The sequence below is a fragment of the Rissa tridactyla genome, chromosome 4 (assembly GCF_028500815.1).
Source record: "Rissa tridactyla isolate bRisTri1 chromosome 4, bRisTri1.patW.cur.20221130, whole genome shotgun sequence".
In the NCBI taxonomy this organism is placed as follows: domain Eukaryota; kingdom Metazoa; phylum Chordata; class Aves; order Charadriiformes; family Laridae; genus Rissa; species Rissa tridactyla.
In genome coordinates, this window is record NC_071469.1 from 29,229,243 (window position 1) to 29,250,327 (window position 21,085).

At 39.4% G+C, this 21,085-nt stretch overlaps 1 protein-coding gene across 6 annotated transcripts; it reads left to right on the top strand.

The window, feature by feature from the left end:
* The first annotated feature begins 169 nt into the window (after window positions 1-169).
* Window positions 170-21,048, top strand: MLH3 (mutL homolog 3). 6 transcript variants are annotated; one of them, XM_054198480.1, is made up of 12 exons: window positions 170-244; window positions 735-4,093; window positions 8,401-8,471; window positions 9,465-9,569; window positions 11,630-11,702; window positions 12,356-12,427; window positions 13,446-13,554; window positions 16,788-16,947; window positions 18,168-18,191; window positions 18,401-18,482; window positions 19,791-19,942; window positions 20,573-21,048. In XM_054198480.1, the coding sequence occupies exons 2-12, from the start codon at window positions 808-810 to the stop codon at window positions 20,642-20,644; spliced, it is 4,206 nt and encodes a 1,401-aa protein (XP_054054455.1). In that variant the 5' UTR covers window positions 170-244; window positions 735-807; the 3' UTR covers window positions 20,645-21,048. The 6 variants fall into 6 exon arrangements, 4 of the variants coding, with proteins under 4 accessions (XP_054054455.1, XP_054054454.1, XP_054054456.1 ...); XM_054198479.1 differs by lacking the exon at window positions 170-244 and adding an exon at window positions 399-499; XM_054198481.1 differs by lacking the exons at window positions 170-244; window positions 18,401-18,482; window positions 20,573-21,048 and adding an exon at window positions 399-499 and having other exon boundaries at window positions 19,791-19,937.
* The last annotated feature ends 37 nt before the right edge of the window (window positions 21,049-21,085 follow it).

A 21,085-nucleotide genomic window follows, 5' to 3' on the forward strand; every position in this document is an offset into this window, starting at 1 on the left:
TGTGGAGTGGCTCTATCATGGGGGGGTGTGTGGTGCGCATGCGCGGAGGCTGCCGGGGACGGGGGGGACTACGATTCCCAGCATGCCTGGCGCCCGCCTTTGCGGGCGCCAGGCATGCTGGGAATCGTAGTCCCCCCGTCCCCGGCAGCCTCCGCGCATGCGCCTTGCCCTCCCCGCCCGGGCCGCCGCTCGCCCATTCCCTTCCTGAGGAGCCGCGCGTGCAGGGCCGGTAGCCCGCCCAACGGTTAGTCTCGCGCCGCGGTCGTTGTTGGGCGGGGGTGGGGGGGACGGGGCGCGGATTTGTGGCGGGAAGCCAGGTTCTGCCTCTTTTTTTTTTTTTTTTTTTTTTTTTTTTTTTTTGTGAGGAGTTTTGAGGTAAAAAGCGTGAGGAAGAGCGTCCCTGCTGCTCGGCGCTGCCTCTCTTGTGTTTTTGAGACCGATGGAAGCGGAAGGCTTTGGCTTGCCGGGTCCTTTGAGCTTTGCCTTGGTCGTGGTTTAGGTATGTTAAGGTTGAGAATCGCGGATGTTTTTTAGGAAGGAGCATAGACTCGCATTCCGGGTGTTTACCCTGAAGGCAACAACGGTGTCAAAGCCTGAGCAGGAAAGCCATCACAGAAAAAGTCTTATGTATGCCAGGAAAAGTATATTTATGAGGGCAAATGCAATAAATGAAAGGCTTTTTCCAGGCCTTTAACTTATATTTATTTTCTTCTTTTTTTTTTCTTTCCACCCAGGGAGTTGTTTTAAGCAACATGGAGGAGTGATCTCCCTGCAGTTACTTGACTTTCTCACCTATCTGGTTTGGACATGATCAAATGTTTGGATGAAGATGTGCGAGCCAGGCTGCGTTCTGGAGTGACCGTCACCTCACTGGGGCAGTGTGTGGAGGAGCTTGTCCTCAATAGCATCGATGCCAAAGCAACATGTGTAGCTATCAGGGTGGATTTGGAAGCTTTTAAGATCCAGGTGGTGGACAACGGCTCCGGGATGGGGAGAGAGGACTTAAATGCAATGGGAAAGCGGTACTTTACCAGCAAGTGCAGCTCAATGGGAGACTTGGAGAACCTGAGGTTCTATGGTTTTAGAGGGGAGGCTGTGGCAAGCATAGCCAACATGGCCAGTGTAGTGGAAGTTTCATCTAAGACCAGCAGGACAGCAAACACATTTGTGAAAATATTTCACAATGGGCAAGCACTAGAAGTCTGCGAAGCTGAATTGAGCAGACCAAGTGGCGGAACTACAGTCACTGTGTGTAATCTGTTCCATCAGTTGCCAGTGAGGAGAAAGTGTATGGATCCTGTGTTGGAATTTGAGAGGGTGAGACAGAAAGTAGAGGCTATTTCACTGATGCATCCCTCTGTGTCACTTTCTTTAAGGAATGATGCCTCTTGTTCTATGGTGCTTCAGCTCCCTAAGACAAGAGATGTATACTCTCGGTTCTGTCAAATTTATGGACTGGGCAGATCCCAGAAGTTACGAGAAATAAATCATAAGTCTGGGGGATTTGAGCTAAATGGTTATATCAGTACTGAAGGACATTACAATAAGAATATGCAGTTCTTGTATGTGAATAGGAGGCTTGTTTTAAAGACAAGACTACATAAACTAATTGATTTTTTATTAAGAAAAGAAAGTGCCATTTGCAAGGCAAAAAGTGGCCCTGCAAGCAGACAGGCTAGTTCAAGCCCTGGTCGCCATCGTTGTGGCCCAGAGTTGTATGGGATCTTTATTCTCAATGTGACCTGCGCGTACAGTGACTATGATGTGTGTCTGGAACCTGCAAAAACTCTAATCGAGTTCCAGAACTGGGATGTTCTTCTAACTTGCATAGAGGAAGGAGTGAAAATATTTTTGAAACGAGAACATTTATTTATTGAACCATGTAGTGAGGACATCAGAGAATTTAACGAAGATAATGACTTTTGTTTGTATAATGCTCCAGTTCTGAAGCCCTCGCTCTCTGATGAGAAGAGCATCCAAAACAGTTTTAAGAAAGCATGTGATGAAATTGTGGATTCCTATGAAATGCGTAACTTGCAATCAAAAGATGTCAAAAGGAAATCTGTGACTGGAAAAAAATCTTCAGATCTTACAGAGTCAAATAAAAACCTACAGGAAACTGAAATTGGTCCAAATCAGAAGATTGCTGAACCATCTGATCCATGTAGAAACAACAAAGTGGAGATTCCATTGCCCAGCAAAGATGGCACAGCTTCTGATTTCATTATATCAAATATCTCAGAGCAGGAGCCAAAAGACACCAATGGTTCCCAAAACGCGTCTGATACTCATCTGAAGCCTTCAGAAGATCTTCGTTCCTCTTTTAGTGGAGGGGACAGATCAGAAATAAGAAAAATAGATCATTGTGGTGACCTGCAGCATTGTGCAGAGAATTACGTAAAAGATGTGGGAAGCCAGCAAGGCAAAGTAGCACAGAAAAGCAATGCGGTCCGTATCTTAAATAATGATGTTATTCAGTTGCCATCTGAGAGACAAGACCCTACTGAAACAGCAATGGGCCCTGAAACTGTCACTGGAAGTTCATTGATGAAACACTCTAATGCAAGAAGAGGAGACAGGGAAACATCTGAAGCGATGGATAATGCGGGCAGAGGGGCTGTTAGTTCAATACCATTAAAATTGTGCTCTAAAGGCCTCATAACACGTGCTATGCAAAATGAGCCCCCACATGAATGTGAACAAACAGAAACAAATCTTGCATTAAACGTGCAGTGTAGACCTGTCCCTGTCAGTGCCAAGGAGATTTTTGGCCACAAAATATCTTTAAATGCTAAGGATATTTCCAGTAATACAAATAAAGACTATGCACCTCCTTACACCAGAGAAGCTTGCATGGCTGATGGTAATGAGTGGTTAGAGAATAAAACTTCGTCAAATCAGATGAGTGAAGGGATAGCTATGCCTATTGCCACTAGTAAAAGGCATTATGAGACATCAAATGTTACAGAATTGCCACTGGCAACTTCTTCGGGTATTCCGCACAATAAAGTTATAAAAAGCACTAGAAGACAAATAGCTGTGCCAAGATCTCAGCCCTCTAGGAAGCTGAGCTTGTCCACACAGCTGGGCTCGTTAGAAAAGTTCAGGAGATATTATGGTAGAGTCAAGTGTATGCTACCAGCACCATTGTCAGAGAGGAGTGAATTTGATATCCCAGTTTTTAATTCACAAGTTAATTGTGACTTTTCAAAGAATGAAAATGACAGCCATGGTAGCTTGAGCACTTCTGAAACTCCAGCTTTGGAAGATACGGATTCTAATAATAGTAGCCAAATTTTTGGTTCTTTGAGAGAGACTTTACTCTGCAGTGGAGAAAATTCACAGGACAAACGAGCCCTTTGTCAGAGTCCTTTGACGTTGTCTGATTACTCTCAGGTTAGTAAAAAAATTATAAGTTGTAAGAGATCTCCAGGATCATTATCATCCAAACTCTCCAGAATGAAAAGTGACCACAAAGAAGCAGAACAACCTGGTGAACAATTTCAAACAGATTCAAGTAGAAAAGATGACTACTCTTTTGATCTTGAATCTTCAAATAATGACTTTTTGTACAGTGCTTGTCAAACATACAAATCCTCAGTGGAAAAAATCACGGAAAGTAATTACAGCATTTCTAAGGGGGATGCATGCTCTCAATCAGACAATATGAGAGCAGAGTCCATGAAAAGTACTGTCAGCCCATCACCACTCAGCAGTGTAGAAGGGGAGTACACAGTCTCTCCAAGCACTGTTTTATCATTACCTGCTGAAAAAGATGGTACTAACGTCATCTGTAAAAATAAAAGTACCTTAGGTGAATCCTCAGAACAAAATTGGAAAGATACTGAGGTTCCCTGTATGACCTTCCCAAGCAACATGGAATTCTCTGTAGACAACACAAGCACAGGTGATCCCAGGAGTGATTTGTGGTGTTCTGACTGGATGCAAGATTTTGATGTTTCGTCGGGTAAGACAATATACATCAATAAAGCAACTGGACTGAGCACCTATGGCACTCCTCCTACTGAAGGATTTCAAGCTGCCTGCATTCAAGATATAACAACAATGGCTGTGAATGTTGTCTCAGAGAATGGTAAGAGGGGTGGTGATTGTTGTAAAAATGGGATGAAGAAAACAGCTTGTGCTCTGCTAGGTGCATAAAATACCTTGCTGTCAGCACCTGACAGTTTATACTGAAAAATAACACTGGCTTACATGTAATAGCTGTATGGAAAACAGGAAAGTATTGCAGACTATGGAGGCAGTAAAACACTTACGTTCAAGATACTAAAAAACAATTTTTAATAAGGCAGTGAAAAGAAACGCCAACACCTTGTTAATTAACAGGTGGCTGCCTGGGCATGATGACAATTACTGTGATCACAGTTACATATAATTGTTGTCATATAAAAAGTGAGGGACACGCTTTAAAGTAAGTGTACTAGAAAATTGTTGTTGTTTTTAATGCTTTATCCTAACTGCATATAAAATTTAAAATAAGCCTTGACAAATGAACAAAAATCTAACTCTTCATTGAGTTCTAACTGTAGAACAAAAATCTAACTCTATATTGAGAATATAGTAGTCCCCTTTCCACAGATTTTGGAAGGCTGTTCCTTCACACTTAACTTTGTAGGAGATGTTGTAAATCATTGTTAGTGGTTTGATGATGGAGCTTTTCCAGGGGTGACAGGACACTACGTTGTATTGGTTTGTCAGCGGTGTGGTGTTCATGAGTCTTCATTGATCTACTTGTTGGGTTTGGTGTTCTGTGTCCTCCTGGTCTGGCTCAGCAGCATAGTGTCTTTGATAATTTTCCCCTCCACAGATATATCTTTCCAAGTTGTTCCTCCAAGTTGTTATGAGTGGAGATGCAGCCATTCTTCATGTAGACCATATTTTCTGCTGTATAATTTGTTTTGAAAAAGTGGTTTGCACTTCTCTCTGGATAGTTCTGTGAAATATTTGTCTAATCAATCATGATAGCCTCTGGTTTGTTCCATTTTTGTCTGTTACTTCTATATCACCAGTTATAGAAACACAGGTACAGTAGATGTTTTAGCTGTTAATCTATTTCCTTTTAAACACAGTAATAGATGCTAATAATTCTTAATATCGCTTGTGTTCCGCTGAAGTAAGTTTGTTACAAGGAGAAGAACATCTCTGTTTTTATTAGGTGAAATTACTTGCAAGCACAAATGTACACTCCTTGCCTAACACTTCTAATTTCTATCATTTACCAGTTTTGGTTGCCTACAATGCTGTTTAGTAGCTAGCCAAAGCACGGAGATGTGGCGACTGACCTATGCAAAATGTTTGGATAGTGCATTCATGTTTATGAAGAGAATATCTCACATACATACCCTTATGCGTTCAGATTATGTGTAGTCTGTAGTCTTTGAAGACGTGTATTGTGTTGCATCTTTTTACCTCCAATGGCATTGTTCTTTCTTAGCCTTACCTTTGGTATTATTCTCCATCGTATCCATGGTGCCACTCTTTCTTAACTCTGTCAATGGCGTTATTCTTCGGCGAGATGTCTACTGCAGCTTTTCTGCTTTTCTTAGGCTGAAGGTTGGGCCTTTCAAACCTTCATAAGGTGTTTGGACAGCAAACATGTTCTTTCACGCATTTCTCAAGAAAAGGATATTCTTTCTTTTTAGTAATAGGAATAAACATAACTGTGTCCTAACACAGCATTTATGTCTCTTGATGTTGAACACCGTTTGGGACTCCTGTTAAGACCCAGGAGTGGAATTATTTCTTCACTGGCTATGTATGTTTTCATTTTGCTTTTTAGACTAGTGTCAGTAACCCCATGGCATTGACTTAGAATTTTGTAATGCCATGATTTATTAAGAACAGCATCTCATACACAAATTTAGGGAAAATACACTGGTTGGTAGCAGGTGGAAGGAAGTAAGAATAATCCATATCCTCATTTCCATGACAGCAGTGGCCATCTGCTGTTTTTTCCAGTCACGTGCCATGTGCACAACAGAAATGCTAGATTTTTTAAGTTAGACTCGGGCATCTTCGTACTGGTTAAAGTGATTGCTACAGGAAAATTTATCAAGCTTCATTTCACCATCGGGTGCCTTTTTGAATAATCTAATGCTATGCATTTGTAGTAGGTTAGCATCCCAGTTGAACTTGATCTTCATTGTTATGCCAGCTATGTTTGCATTTTTTTGTTACTTTCATTACATTATTGACTGATATGTCATTACACCAGTATATTTTAATGATCTAAATGAGGCAACTGAAAATGAATACTCAATTATAGTAACTGTATGTGGTTTGCCTGTATAAAGTAGATATGTTATTAGCTTCATCACCTTTTCTGATGTTATTTGTCAGAAAAATATTAATAAAACCTCTTCCGGCTCTGAATTCTCATTGGCCTGTGGGCAAGAAAATGAAAAATATATGTCCTGACCAAGGATTTTCCCTGCAGCAAGCAGCAAGGAAATGAATCTTTGTTTATGATTCTATGTATGAAATACTGGACTTCTGTTCGCATAGATGATAGATGCTTCCGTGAACTTGAGGGATAATATTTTTCAGTGATAATAGCTATAAAAGTTCTGTCAAAGTCTGAATTAGGTGGCATTCTTCAACTTGCCACAGGTTACCAGGAACGACGTCAGGCCATCTTGTTCTCTGCTCTGGGTTTTGTGACAGTGGGATGCTGAGTTACTCTCCCGTGCTAGGCTGACGGTTTGGATTCTTGAAAGGATTCTCGGTCCCCAGGGTAGGACCGTCACTGGTCCTTACTGGAATGGAGGAACAGTCAGGAGTCCACGGACTGGCCTAGGATCTCATAGAGCCTTTTCGTACGGAGCTTATCAGCACGCAGCTGGTTTTCTTTGGCGTTATCACTCTGCCACTTTTCCTGAATGCACACCCTTAATTTCTTAGTAGAAAGGAACTTTATTAATTCATTATTATTCCACAAAGAATAGAAGTCTGAATTGTACCAAAGGAAGGGTGAAATGTTTACCGCTGTGCTGGAAATCTGAGCTGCTTTTCTTAATAATCTCGATAACAGTGCTGATTTGTAATATCATTAAATCATTTCTGGGTGGGTAGGAACATGTTGTTAGGCTTACTCCGATACCTCATATGGTCTCACTGACTTGTAGTTTTCAATTTTACAGGTTTCTGATAACTGTATTAAGTATTGATAGGAGAGGTGATAGACTGACAGTTTTTGCCATGTCCCAACGGAGGGAAGTCAAAAGTGTTTTAGTATCTGACAGACTTTACTATACGCCTTCTCTTTCCTTTGGGGATAATGCTTCTGATTGCACTAATTCTGGAAATAATTCTTAGGTGATTAAAGCAGCAGCCAATTTTTAAGAAGGACAGTCTTGCAGAAGCCATGGTAATATTTTAAAATAATACATTTCCTGATGCAAGTGTGTCTGATAATTACCATCTTTTTACATATATGCTCTTATTTCTCAATGTTAGATTGCAAAATCTGTGGGATACTGTAATTTGTACAGGGCTAAGCACATGCTCATTTATGATAATATAATAATGGTATGTATAGATTTTTGTAATTTTGCATGCTGTTGAATCTGCAGCAGTAAATTTATATTGTGTTTAGGGATTCAGTTCAGGTGCTATCCCTTTAGAAGTGAGATTGTGCTACCCTTCCTTCCTAGACCTCGAAAAGAGAAGACTCTAGCAAGCCAGGATCTGAGAGGTAGGGCCAGCTTTCCAGGACACAGTGTTCTGTGGTAAAAAAAAAATAAAAAATCAAAGAACTCTCCCAGATGTCCCAACAGGAACCCAGAATTACTCAAGGTCTGTTAACAATGGGACCGTGTGAGTCATCTCAAATCTAGAACTGAAAAAAAAATCTTTTAGGGTTGAAGGCAGGTTAGGGGATACTTATTTACAGGATGAAATACCCAGTTCTTTGTTGAATTATGTCAGTAGTTTGAAGAATAATTACCTACTCCCCTCTTTGTACTCGTTCCAACCTTGGAATGTGAAAAATAGCTTCAATCCTCACAATTTTTTTTTTATGGTGGAAGGGATGAAATCATCTTTTTGGTATGTGGCTTTGTCCAGAGGGAGTGGGTAGCTAAACAGGTCTTTCTTTCCCTCCTTGCACACATCCCCCCCCCGCAATGTCCCCCCCACCATTTCCAGGGCCTGTTGAATTGTGCTGCAGCATGTTTAGGAGTCAGAAAGCTGCACAGTGTCCTTTCTAGTTAAAGCATTCAATAAAGAAGCCCAGTCTTGTGTTCTATTATTTATTTTTACATTCTCTCCTTTTTATGATGGAAAAAAAAATAGTAATGCTTATGTGAGGTCGAAGTACACAATACCGCTTCTGTTGATGGATGGTGGTAGTCCCTGTATTATTTCTGTGTTCTTTCCTAGATGCTGAAGGGGAGTCTCTCCAGTCGTTGCTTTCAGAATGGGATAATCCTGTTTTTGTTCCCTGTCCGGAGGTAGTTATTATCTAACATCTCATCATAAAATAGGAGTCAGTTTTGCCTTATGTTGTTTTCTGACATGGAGCCTAAATTGCAAATATTGTAACCGTTGCATGTAAGTTATTCAGCAATATGTTAGACTACAGAACAAGGCAGTTATGTGTTTTTATAGACTGTTTATATAGAAGTAATTTTTGTGGATTTATTCAAAATGAGAGAAGCAGGTATCAGGTTAATCTTTTGCCTTATGTCATTTCAAAAGCAAAACATTATTGTAAGATGTCTTTCCCTCTACAGGGATAGTCATCTTAAAATTAAAAGGATGGCAAAATTGTAATACAGTGTCTGTCCTCTTTTTGGACAGAGTTAAAATAACTCAGCTTTCTTCTCTGGGACGCAATGGGTCTTAAAAGTGTATTTTACTATACTTGTTTTTATAGCCTGGCAGGATTATAGCATGTGAGAGGGAAACAATGTTGGAGCTTTTAGAAAAACTTCCTTTGTTGTCACGAGGTAGTATTATCTTTAATCATCATGTTGTGTGTGTGTAAACATATGTATGTAACCATTTCCACCTGCAAACAATAGGGACGAAGTACCAAACCACGTGCTGGTGAGTTTCTGAAAAGGAACAGTTCTGTTCAGTTGTTGCTGTGACGTGTACTCTGACTCATTTCAGGGTAATACATCTTTTGTAATGCAATCCATTGAGAGCTCACGTAGGCTGATAATTAACTTCAGGTTTTCTGATAGGTACTTGAAATCAGCTGAATGCATTGAAGCTAGCAGGTAATATCCAGATGGGAAACCGTGTGGGGATGGAAGCAGAGGCATTGCTGGATGGTATCTTTAGCTAGTCCTGTTCTTGTGTAGAAAGCTTGGTTTGTGAAAATACAGAGTTATTTCCAGTTTTTCTTAAAGCTGGTTTGTTGGGGGTATTTTGTGTGTGTTTGGGTTTTTTTGCCATATCCTTTATCACCTGTTTGATCTGCAATTCTATTTTTACAGATTGCTGTTGATGTGACCAGCAGTCAGGCTGACAATCTGGCTGTGAAAATTCACAATATCTTGTATCCTTATCGTTTCACCAAAGACATGGTTCATTCAATGCAGGTACAATATGATCTATTACTAGTTTTCACCCCCAAATTCCCACACAGCAGATGAGATTTGCTGATGTTTCTGCCTGGTAGGAAAGAAGTATCCAGGGAAATAGTTCATATCCCTAATTTTCACAAGCACAAACAGAATTCTTGGTTGCTGTGTGATACCAGCAGACACGTATGTTATGCCAGATCTTAGTATCATCTCATGGTTAGTCAGCTATCTGCAAGAGACTCTAAAATTCCTTGACTGTATGGTTAAATCAAATCAAGCAGCAGCCCTGTTGCTGCTGCTTAGAAATACTGTTAACTAAACGATATTTTAATGGGCAGTTTTTTATATTTATTGTAGGCATTTGCTTAGTTCGTATTCCTCTGAAATCTGTGTCCTAAATATTCCATTTTTCTTGATCTTAGAAATTCAGTTCTTCAGCAGAGTGGTTTCAAAAGCAAATCCCAGATTTTGTGGAAAGACTTGAAATTTCACTTTAAGATTTATGTCTGCCCTGAAAAGTGATTCTTAAAAATGGCATCATAGCATCAATTTTAACTGGTTTAGCGCTTCTTTATCAAATGTTTTGAATGTTAGCTTGAAAGCTAATATAAATATATGGCTTCAACTTATATGCTTTGTTGGTTTGCCTGGATAGAAATGCCAGAGTGGATTCTCTTCCTCTCTTGCATCCCAATGACAAAAGGCTTACAGGCCCAGTTAGCGTTATTCTCATGGAGTCAGGCTGCTGACTTTGAGATTGCAGGTTCTGACTGTGTGGGGCATGGTAATGTTCATCTCCAGGGTGGATAAGAATCCAAATGATTCCCTTGTTTATGTTGTGTGTGCAAGAACAATGGGAGTAGAGTTACTACAGTAAACAGATTATGTTTCAAAAAGACAGGAAAGGAGAGCTGGTAAATGGAAGGTACCATTTTTCTGTTCACTCATAATAAGAACTGTTCTTTAAAACGTACTGAGTGGTTCTGTGATTAACTTTACCTGCATAATGTTTTCCTTTATATGTTTTTAAGAAGGTAAAGCTAGAAGAAATTACCACATAGCATCTCTGAAGAAGCCAAATACTGCCTTCAGTACCCTATAGCAATTTTGAGAATCTCTGTAGAAAAGACCAAAAGCACAAAGTGTTGCATCATGCCACAGGAAAAGAATAAAAAGAATCATTAATGTCTTGCATGCTTGCAAAGAAGTAGGATTATCTATTCATTTTTACCTAGGAGGTGAACAATGCACATGTTGGGAGACGGAGAATTCAGAGTGCGCTCTATTTATGTGGCTTGGGGAGAAATTCCTCCCTAACACCACATATGTTAATTTAAATGTAACACTAAGATACTGAAAGCATTGTGCATCCCTGCTCAGTATTCCCTGTAGCTTTGGTTGATTTCTGATGCTTGAGGGGAAGGTGGAATGAAGTCAGAGGCAAATTTCACATCAGAGAATCAGGGGAAAAAAATGCTTCCTGGCTTCTACAGGTGATCGGCGCAAGTTAGCACAAACACGGGGCACGTTAAAAAAGGTTGTTTACGTTCTCTTTTGGTGATATCAGCACATCATATACTTAGAGTTGCTGAGCACAGCTTTAATGCCAAACTCAAGGAGGCTTCTACACAAGCATTTAATCCATTCTGTAAATTTCCAGCTCCACCTTAGAACAATTAGAGCTCTTGCCCTTATGACTCTCTTCGAAAAAATTGATCCAGAATTATTTTCTTTGATATTTTGAAACTTTCTCTTAGTTCCAGAATAAACTGTTTCATGACTGATCTATGGTCGTTTGACCTTCTGCCAGTATTGTCTTTTAGCTTAAATAATTGATGCCTTTTCCATATTTGGCCCCCCACTGTATTTATAAAGAATAATTATATACCGTCTCAGTTTTGCTTGGCCAAATTCTTTAAACCTTTGGGATTAGAAAACATGTGGTTTCCACTCACCTAATCATACTACTAGCTATTTGTTGTGCTTGATCCATTTTGATTGTTGTCTTCTTTTGTTTACCTTCATTTTAAAAATAATTTTTCCACTGGGTAGTGATTTTTCTGAGTATCTTACAGGTTCTTCAGCAAGTGGACAATAAATTTATTGCTTGTTTAATCAACACTAGGAATGAAATGGATAAAAATGCAGGTAAGAGTGGTTATTAACGTGAAGTTGAAGTGGTTGTCGAGTGCTCTTAGACTGCAGAGGGAACACTGTCCTGTTTGTGTTCTCCTCTTGCTTTGGGATGATACTGTGAGTAGAGGAAAATGTTAGTCTTCACTTGAAATTTCCTGGATCTTCTTTATCTTTATTTTGGATGTTGTTGAATGTTCCCACTGCCTTCAGATTAGTGTTATAAAAATAGATTGTGCTCAAATTACTAACATCTTTCAGACTCTGTTCACAGTGTCTGGGCATATTCATTGTTGAAGCTTGCTGAAGCTGTACAAAAAAGGCATTCAAAACCAGTAGTTTTCGTAACATTTTTAAAGACTGCATTAAACAGAAGAATTTGTGAGTGACCTCAGCTCTCATTCTGAAGTTAGATGAAGATGTCAATAGACAAGAGTTTCTGACTCAGTCTAATTACCTTAATTTAAATGCCAATTTGGATCACTAAATTTCTGTTCTGTAGTGACTTTATGTTCTGCCAACACAGCTGCCTCCTCACTTTATTTCTGTAAAACTGGCTGATAAGTTATCTTCTAAATGTGGCCTCTAGAGAGTGGTCATTCTTTCTAACCTGTGCAGTTGTCTGGTACAAAGTTGCCTGTTTCTCATCTCTTGTGGTACATTTTTAGATGGAAACCTCTTGATTTTGGTGGACCAACATGCAGCTCATGAACGGATCCGCTTGGAGCAGCTTATTGCAGGTGAGGATTCAGATAATCTTAGGAAGAAAGATAATCGGTGCACAGAAAATTACTAACGAGCTGTCTGAAAGGGAAAGCTTGCTAAGTAACTCATTGTAAGGATGAATCTGGGATGTATGGAACCAATAGGGTATTCGTTTGTCATCTTTATCCTGATCCCTAGGAGAGCACAGGTATTCAGTATCTGTAGTAGTCATAGTATTGGCAGCTGAAAATTGTTACAGCTTTTCCAGAAATAGAAGATATACTCCCTACCCACAGAACTATCAAACCAAAATAGTCCTGACATAATGAAAGCGCAGGAAGACTGATAGGAAAAACAATGAAGAGGAAATAGAACAACATCAATAAGATTATGTGGTTATGCTGTGAAAAATAAAACACGGGATGCAGAGTAAAGAGCATAGTTCATTTGGTTCCTTTGTAGCTGAATACTGTGCTTAAAGCCTAAAATTTCCACATTCTGAAACTGTTTGCAAAGGGATAATGGTCGTCTTTGTAAACTCATTAGCCGTTGGATTCAGTGTTAAAAAGCACAATAGCCATCCATCAAGTACTTAAAAATCATTGACCTTCTCTTTCATCAATAAATACTGCACAGTTCCTGCAGAGAGGGTTCCAGGAACTCTGCTCCTTTTGGTCAGGTACTGAAAAAAGGTAAAGACTGAAAGGAGAAATCCTTAATGAATAGTATTTTAATGCCATTTATATCAGCCTTTTCTGTGGAAAAATTGCTCTCTGTGAGTTGTACTAAATATATCAGTAGGTTTTTTTGCTATTTAGGGTGACTCTTTTTTGGAACTGGTGGGAAAAAAACAAAGTGGCATTAACCAACCCTTCCCCAGAGACTAGATGTCTGGTTTGTGACATTCCCAGTCCTCCACAAGTTTCAGGAGAAGGCATTCTGTGGTCACTTTTTAATCCAAACAGAGGATTACATGCCAAACCGTAGGGTCATTAAGGGTAATGCCTGTGTAAATACTCTAAGAGAGGATACTTCTAAACGACTCATTCACAGATTCCTATGAGAAGGAAGCTGCAGCATGTGGCAAGAAGAAATTACTGTCCTCCTCCATCTCTCCCCCTTTGGAGATAGAAGTTACGGAAGAACAAAGAAGATTTCTACGGTTAGTAATAGTCAATAGCTCTAAACTTTTTGGGACAGCTCTGTTGACCTGGAAGATCTCTATATATTGCTAGGTTACCATGAAGCTTGGGAAAGAAGCTGTTGATTCTTTCCTGAGCCAAGACCAATCGGCTGTATCTGTGCTGACTAAAATAGGTATGCTTCTCAGGCATGTCGTTACAACATCTCAAGACAAAACCCTTGCAGTGTGCCATCTCTGTGCCTCTGCAGTGTGCTCTGGTTTCACTGGGAAAGTAAACCTTCATGTGTGGGCCAGGAGAGTGCCAAAGCAGTCTCCAATAGATCCTACTGTCCGGGGCTCAGGACTTGGGAGTGCACACTGGGGTGCGGTGCCCATAGTGTCGATCTAGTCACTGATTTAACAGGCAGTGTTTGAGAAGGGAGGATGGGGTATGTAAAGTTTGTATTGTGACTCCTTCAAAAATGCATTCCTTAATCGTTGGTGCCTGCCAAGAGTAACTAGTGAATACTGTTTCCCAAATGTTTCATAATGGTGACCTACCTACTATTAGGTTATTTAACTTTTCTACTACAAGAGTTTAGATATAGATTTGTTGTTGGACTATTGCAGACCTACTGGATGCTAATCAAACTTTTTTCCCCAAAGTCCCCATCTGACACGTGCCACACACATTTGTGTTTTTTCTTCCCTGCATTGTTCTTCATTTTCAGGTGATGTTCTATCTTAACATTCACAGGACTACCTTATTATTCTCAAACTGCTCTTTTTTGTGATGCCTTTGGCAAACTCGACAGCTTTTAAATCACTCCTTGTTAAGATTGTTGCCTATTATAGGGATACACTTGTTTGGTGTAAAGCCCCTTTTGGGTGTATTCCAATCATAACAGTATCACTGCTGTATCTGTTTGGTAACTCTTTTGTGTGACAATGGCCAATACCAGAAATTCCAAAGGAAAGTGTAAAGCACTATTATGTTCTACCTGCCTTAGGGAAAAATGTGAGAACGTAACCATTGCTCTTCATAGTTCAGTAATATTTTGATGCCTTTGTTGTTCCCACCTCTTAGTGATGTTCTTGCTAACATCAGAATATTTGTAATGCCTCTCGTTCCACTTCGAATTATTTTTGCACTCATATTTGAATGTCTTTATTTCTGATATATCTACTTTAGAGGCTGAATGACCAAAATTGAATACAAGGTACTAAGTGAGGGTATCACGTTGATTTGTACAATAGCTTTGCACTGTGCCTATATTTTCTGTCTATTACATCCACACCTGATATTTTGTCTGCTTTTTTGGCTACCGCTGCTTGCATGAACTGCTTGTTTATTGAATAGTCACAACAATGAAACACAGAGTTGTGGGGTATCTTTAAATTTTTGCTATTTGTGTAGAAGTCAACAAAATGTACAAGTAGATCAAATTATTCCTGATAATTTGCATTTATTTGTCTTATGAGCAGTGAATTCAGTTTTTGTGTCCATTTTTCATTATACCTTTTTCATTCATCCTGCTGATTTCATTCATCATTTTTCTACTTGTTTTAAGTTCTGTTTGAGTTCATCATGATCTTTAGTTTCAGCTACCATAAATAATTTTGTGTTTTCTACAAATTTGCCTGCTTGACCATGCCCCTTCTTTTCCACATCATGAATAAACAATTATGAAGATACAGATCAGGAGTCACGCCATGTTGAACACTGACCAAATGTTGCTAGCACGCCTTTTTTCTGTAGTCTCTAAGTCACGACAAATGTTACTTCTCTATCCATGACAACTTTTTGCATTTTCATTTTTAGCCACTTTTAGGAGGCAGCATCAAAGGCTTTTTGAAAGACCAAATAAATTCTGTGAGCTACTTTTCTTCATCAGCTAAATAACAAACATACTACAAAAGATAAAGTAAATCAGAGAGGTGTGGTTTTCTTTTAAGGACACTGGTTAAATTATTCAGGACAGTGGGATGCCGCTTGTGATTTTCAGTTATTGCTGAAGATAATTGATTCAGGAAGCTTACTGGTGCTGGCTTAGTGGTGCTTTTATTGTGTTGCTCTTTAATTTATCAGTATTTATTGGCAGTTCATCTCTTTACTAACCTCACTAAAAAGTGCTACGTGTTGTGTTGTTATTGTTGCTGGCAGAGTATGAGTGTATTCTGTGATGAAGTTTGATGTAATGGAATAAATTAACTTCCCTAAAAGACCATTCTCTTCAGCTATGCTGCTGTTTAATAGTTCAGCTGGACCTCTGGTTCACCTGCAGCTTTGATTCTATTATTTGTCTACTAAGCATTGTTCTGTTGACTCTCTTGAACTTCCGTTTTTTCTTTCCCTCCCTTAAAAAAGAAAAAGGCCTGATTGACTTCAATAGCTGCTTGGATTATTTCATTTCACCACAATGGGCTTTTTCTGTCTTTCGCTGCTCTTGCTGAGCATGTCTTCTTTTTTGGGGTAGAATTACATAAGTCATCTCCATATGGAGGATAATAATTGTACTAGTCTCATGACTGATTTTAGTAAGTTTAGATTACCTTCTTTTTTGTTCAAAGAATCTCTTTTCTAAAATTTGACCTTTCCCACCTTTGTTTTAAGTGAATATTCCCTGAGTTAATAAAATAAACTATAAATTGTTACAGTTGTTTTCGTTTTGAAGACAAGTTCTCATCTGACTGTGAAGTCTCGTTTTTATGTGTATTTTTCCATCCACAGGGTGACATGTGTCCAATTGACTAGAGATTGTTCTTTCCTGGGCTTTCTTTCCTTAGTGACATATAAAGTTCATTAAACCAGCATAAATTTCTTACAATATTTTTCTCCATTGTAAGTATTTGCTATTACATGTCAATTGAAATCACAGTTTTTTAGGTTAGACTTAAAGGAGTCTTTATGCTGCGTAATTTCAATATTTGGAGTGTTTGTGTGTTCAACCAGACACCTTGTGCATCTTTAGAAAAGATTTATAAATCACACATAAAGCTTTTCTCCACGTAATACAGGAACTCTTAGATCTTGTGGTTGTGGAACATGAAATATGCACAGTTGATTGGAGTGAAAAAATGTGTCTGAATATAGGCTGAAGGGGTAAAATTACTTGGAATCTCATGACGCATGGATTTTGACATTGGAAACTACTGCAGGAGGAAACATATATGGGGAATACAGAAGTATTTCTGTATACTGTGGAGACATAGCTACTGTGGTTGATGTCTTATTTCTGGTTGTTTGGTGTTTTTTTTGTTTTTTTCCTCAGATGCTGCTACAAAAATTTGGAGGACTTGGGTCTTGAATTATCATTTCCTGAGACCAACAGCTCCTTGATTCTAGTGAGGAAAGTGCCACTGTGTTTTATAGAAAGAGAAGCTAATGAATTACGACGGAAAAGACAACCTGTCACTAAAAGCATTGTGGAGGTCAGCTGTGGAGATGGGTGAAATTGTGATACTGAGTCTTGTTCTTTGTTAATGGCCCAGGGTATTAGAGTATCTGTTATGAGGGAGAGAAGTCCCTTGGCAAATGTGGGTGCCATCCCTTTTAGTAACTAAACAGTGCCACAAGTGAAATCCCTGAACTGTAACAGAAACGATAAGATGCTGTTTCAGACTTGGACTAGTGAAGAAGCTAAGAAAAATCGTATATAGTGCAGATGTTTCAATACTTTAGGGCTCATGAATGCTCAAATGAAAAGTAAATGCTTGAATGAAGAGTAAAACTATTAATATTGCTGATACAGAAATATTATTTGTTAGGATTTAAAGTTGTTTTCATGAAATCTATACATGGGCAGTGCAGCTTTCTAAAAGCTGCTGTTCCAGGTGTTTTGCAGTTTGAGGAGGGAATTGCTGAACTGGTTACTTGCAGTTTCCATTGTAAACAATTCTCCACAATCCTAACTGCTTCGAGGACTCCTTAAAAATTGTTTCTGGAGTACCATATTCAGCCGCTAGGCTGAGCCATTGTGAATTAGTCCAGTCTTGCTATACATCTCTTCTGATACAAAAATAAGAAACAAAGAAGATGATTCATTTGATTAAATTTTTTTTTCCAACCTTGCTATATTCGGGAAGATGCACTTCCCTGGTGTGATTTGGGAGCCAAGAGCACTAAAAGTGTCGGAGGAGGGGATCAGGTCTGTGGCTTATGAACTCTCATTCTTAGCTGATGCCTCGAGATCTCATGAGCTTTTTGGCGGATCTAATCTGCAGGCCTTTTTATTTTGCTTAGGACTGGTAACACCTATTCATGATTGATTATTAATTCATTGCATTTTAGACATTAGAAATGAAATCCACATGGACTGTTACCCAAAGAAGAAAGGGCATCTCCTCAAAGATAACACGCATTCATTGCACTCTAAGTTATAAGAATTCCATTATAACCATTCTACAGAGAGGAAACTGATGCAGAGAGAAACCAAGTGATTAGTCTAAATTCTGATAAGATACTTGTGAGAGGTCAGGTCTTGTGCCTTGATCTTTCACACTGTACTAGCTTTCACAGTGTACCTGCATCAGCATAATTTTTCCTGGTTCTGGCAGTTGTACACTAAATTATACGGAGATGTGGACAGAGCAGGGTATGGGCAATGAAAGGGAGAAATAGCAACTGATGATATTACCTTTTTTCTTTCCAGGAGCTTATTCAAGAACAAGTTGAGGTGAGTTGCTGTCTGCTTCTAAAGTTGACTATAATAATGGAAAGCTTACTGAAGTGAATCAAGAGGAGCAAGTGTGTTAAGCCTCAAATGAGAGATACGGACCAGATAATCCACTAGCTTTTCCTCATTTTTGATTTCCTTTGTGTTACAGTTCTTCCTTTTTCTCATATTAAATGGAAAGTAAGATGATGTTCCCTTACTAATTTTAGCTAGTGCAGACCACAGGAGGAGGAGCACGAGGGACGCTGCCTCTGACATTGCTGAAGGTGTTAGCTTCCCAGGCCTGTCATGGTAGGGAAACTCTGCTTTTCTTTTCTTCCTTCTTTTTGTTTTATTTTTGACCTTTCTGTCTCTACACAACATCCTCCCTGGGGCAGTAGTATCAGAATGTGTTTGCAGGAATTCCAGGATTACAGACTGTGTTTCATAGGGAGATAATGGTCTTTTCATGGACGGCACTGTGAGGGACAAGCAACACTGCTCTGATTTATTCATGTACGGGCTGTACTTTCCAACCCTCACATGAAACACAGATAGAACACAGTTCTGAGATGCACTCATCTGTGTGAGCTCTAAACCATTCAAATAGCAGCTCTGTGAAGGGGCAAGGGGTGTTGCTGGAATCTGCTTGAAAGCAAGCAGGAAATAAGACTTTAGACACTCTTCCCAAAAAGCATTTTTTGTTTCATGTAAGTATCAAAAGTGCTAGCTTAAGCGTGCCTGTGACCTTTCAAGTATTTTTGGAAGGAGTGCAGTAATAATTTACATCTTTTAAGGGACTATGGCTTTCCAGCACCTGGAAATGAGCAGACTTTACAGGTGACTCAGTAGCTCTAGCCTCTTGTGGCAGTTCCTGTGCCATATTCAGTATTAACAAGATTATGCTGGAGGAGTAAACATGAACCAAAAGCATCTCTTTTCACAGGGTGTCACTGCATTCTATGAATGGCAGAAAAGACGTATTTATTTTTTTTAATATCTAAAAAAGTGCTATGGCTGAAAGGCAGATTGCAAATGGTCTTGTGCATCTGTGAAGGCTAGAGATTGCAAACACCTCTGAAATGACTCCCTAATGTTCTGCTTGGATTTCCTCTGGATGCCATTAAGTGCTCTCTTGTGAGAAATTACTTAGTGGCAGAGCTAGCTTTTGGTCTTGGAACTGATGCCTGTCAGTGGCAGGCACAAAGAACTGATAAAGCCGATGGAACTGATATTAGCTGTTGTCTTGGTTTAATACTGTTTGATTTGTGAACTGTTTGTGTCTTCAGCTGTAACACACACACACATGCATACACAAAAAGCAAAAAAAAAAAAAGCAATGTCATCTGAAAAGCCAAAACCTAATAAACTTACCATCCATCAGACTTAGGTGAGATGGAAGCTTAGGCCATGGAAAGCTGATCCTTATGCAGCAGGTTGGTTAATTGAGCTAAGCCCTAAGTCTGCCATACTGCAGCCTTTGGGTTGCGTTTGCAGCCTCCCAGCTAATCTTTGGGAGCTGCCTTGTTTTCTGTGAAAACCACAGCTGTGGAGGGAAGTCTGCTGGGTGGTTTGAATTCTCTTTGGCAGCGCATGCAAGAATTTGTATCTTTTTTTCAGGAGCTATTAAGTTTAATGAGTGTTTGACTTTGGAGGAGAGCTGCAGGCTTATTCAAGCTTTGTCATCTTGCCAGCTGCCCTTCCAGTGTGCTCATGGAAGACCTTCCATGATGCCTCTTGCAGACACAGACCATCTACAGCAGGAAAAGCAGGTACTGTGGGGGACACAGATATGCCTTTGATAATCCATAGTCTGGATTATCAGAGGCATGTCATGTATATGTGTGTGTTAGCACTAGAATGGGCCAGTTTGAAACCATCGCCACTGGCTGCATCTTACTTGAGTTTTTACGTAGCTGTTAGCAATAAAACAAAACTATAGAACATTAAAGTTCTGTCCTGAAAACACTTTAGCAAGGATCTTACCATATTTCATTTGAATGATCACATTGATTTGAATGGGGTCCACTAGTTCTTAAAAATTAAACATTATTTAAAGTGTTTGCAGTTTTTAAGTGTAAAACTTGGAAAACATGTCAATTCTTATATTCTACTACTGGCAAAGATGCTAATTAAATGCCTACTTCCCTAAAATCTAAGATGCTATAAAATGGAGGAAAAAAGCAAAGAAATAGCAACATTTAAATAAAAAAAAATAAATCACTATTTCTCTTTTTCTGTTCTGTGCTATATTGAGTTATGAAATTGTATTCTGTTGAAAGTCAGGTGAGACTTAGATATTAAAAAAATCTTGGGAGTGACTGTATTATGGCAGAGCATGGAGGAATTGAAGCTCATTTACTTAGTTATGATTTAGTGCTTCTTAATTTTTCTTTCTCCAGCCTAAACCTAATTTGGCTAGACTGCGGAAGATGGCACGAGCATGGCACCTATTTGGAAAAAAAAGACCCTAATCAAAGCTACAACCACTGGAAGCGTTGGTATGATCCAGGTCCCCCTGTTGTTAGATAACAATACCCTGTGTGGAGCCAAGTTTCTGAGCTAGAGTCACGGAAGTTCTGCTCCAAGTACTGACCTAAGAAACAGAGACCAGCCGGGAGAATGTAGCAGGCGCAGCCCACCCTTTTACCCTGGAGAAGCGTTTTCAACATTCAGGAATTACATCGTAAGCCTGGGCCTTACGTCAGTGCTTGACTATCGGAGGCAAGAAGTTGCAGCCACTCACAGTTACTAAAGTGCTTTTTCCCTGCAAGCACAGCAAGATTCTGCATAATAGAGCAGAGACTTTTAATTAATGTATTTTATAATGCTTTGAAAATGGGGAGGTATTTATTAATAAAATTAACACTAAACCTTTTCCTTGGGCTCATGGCAGTGGTTGGAATGAGGAGTGA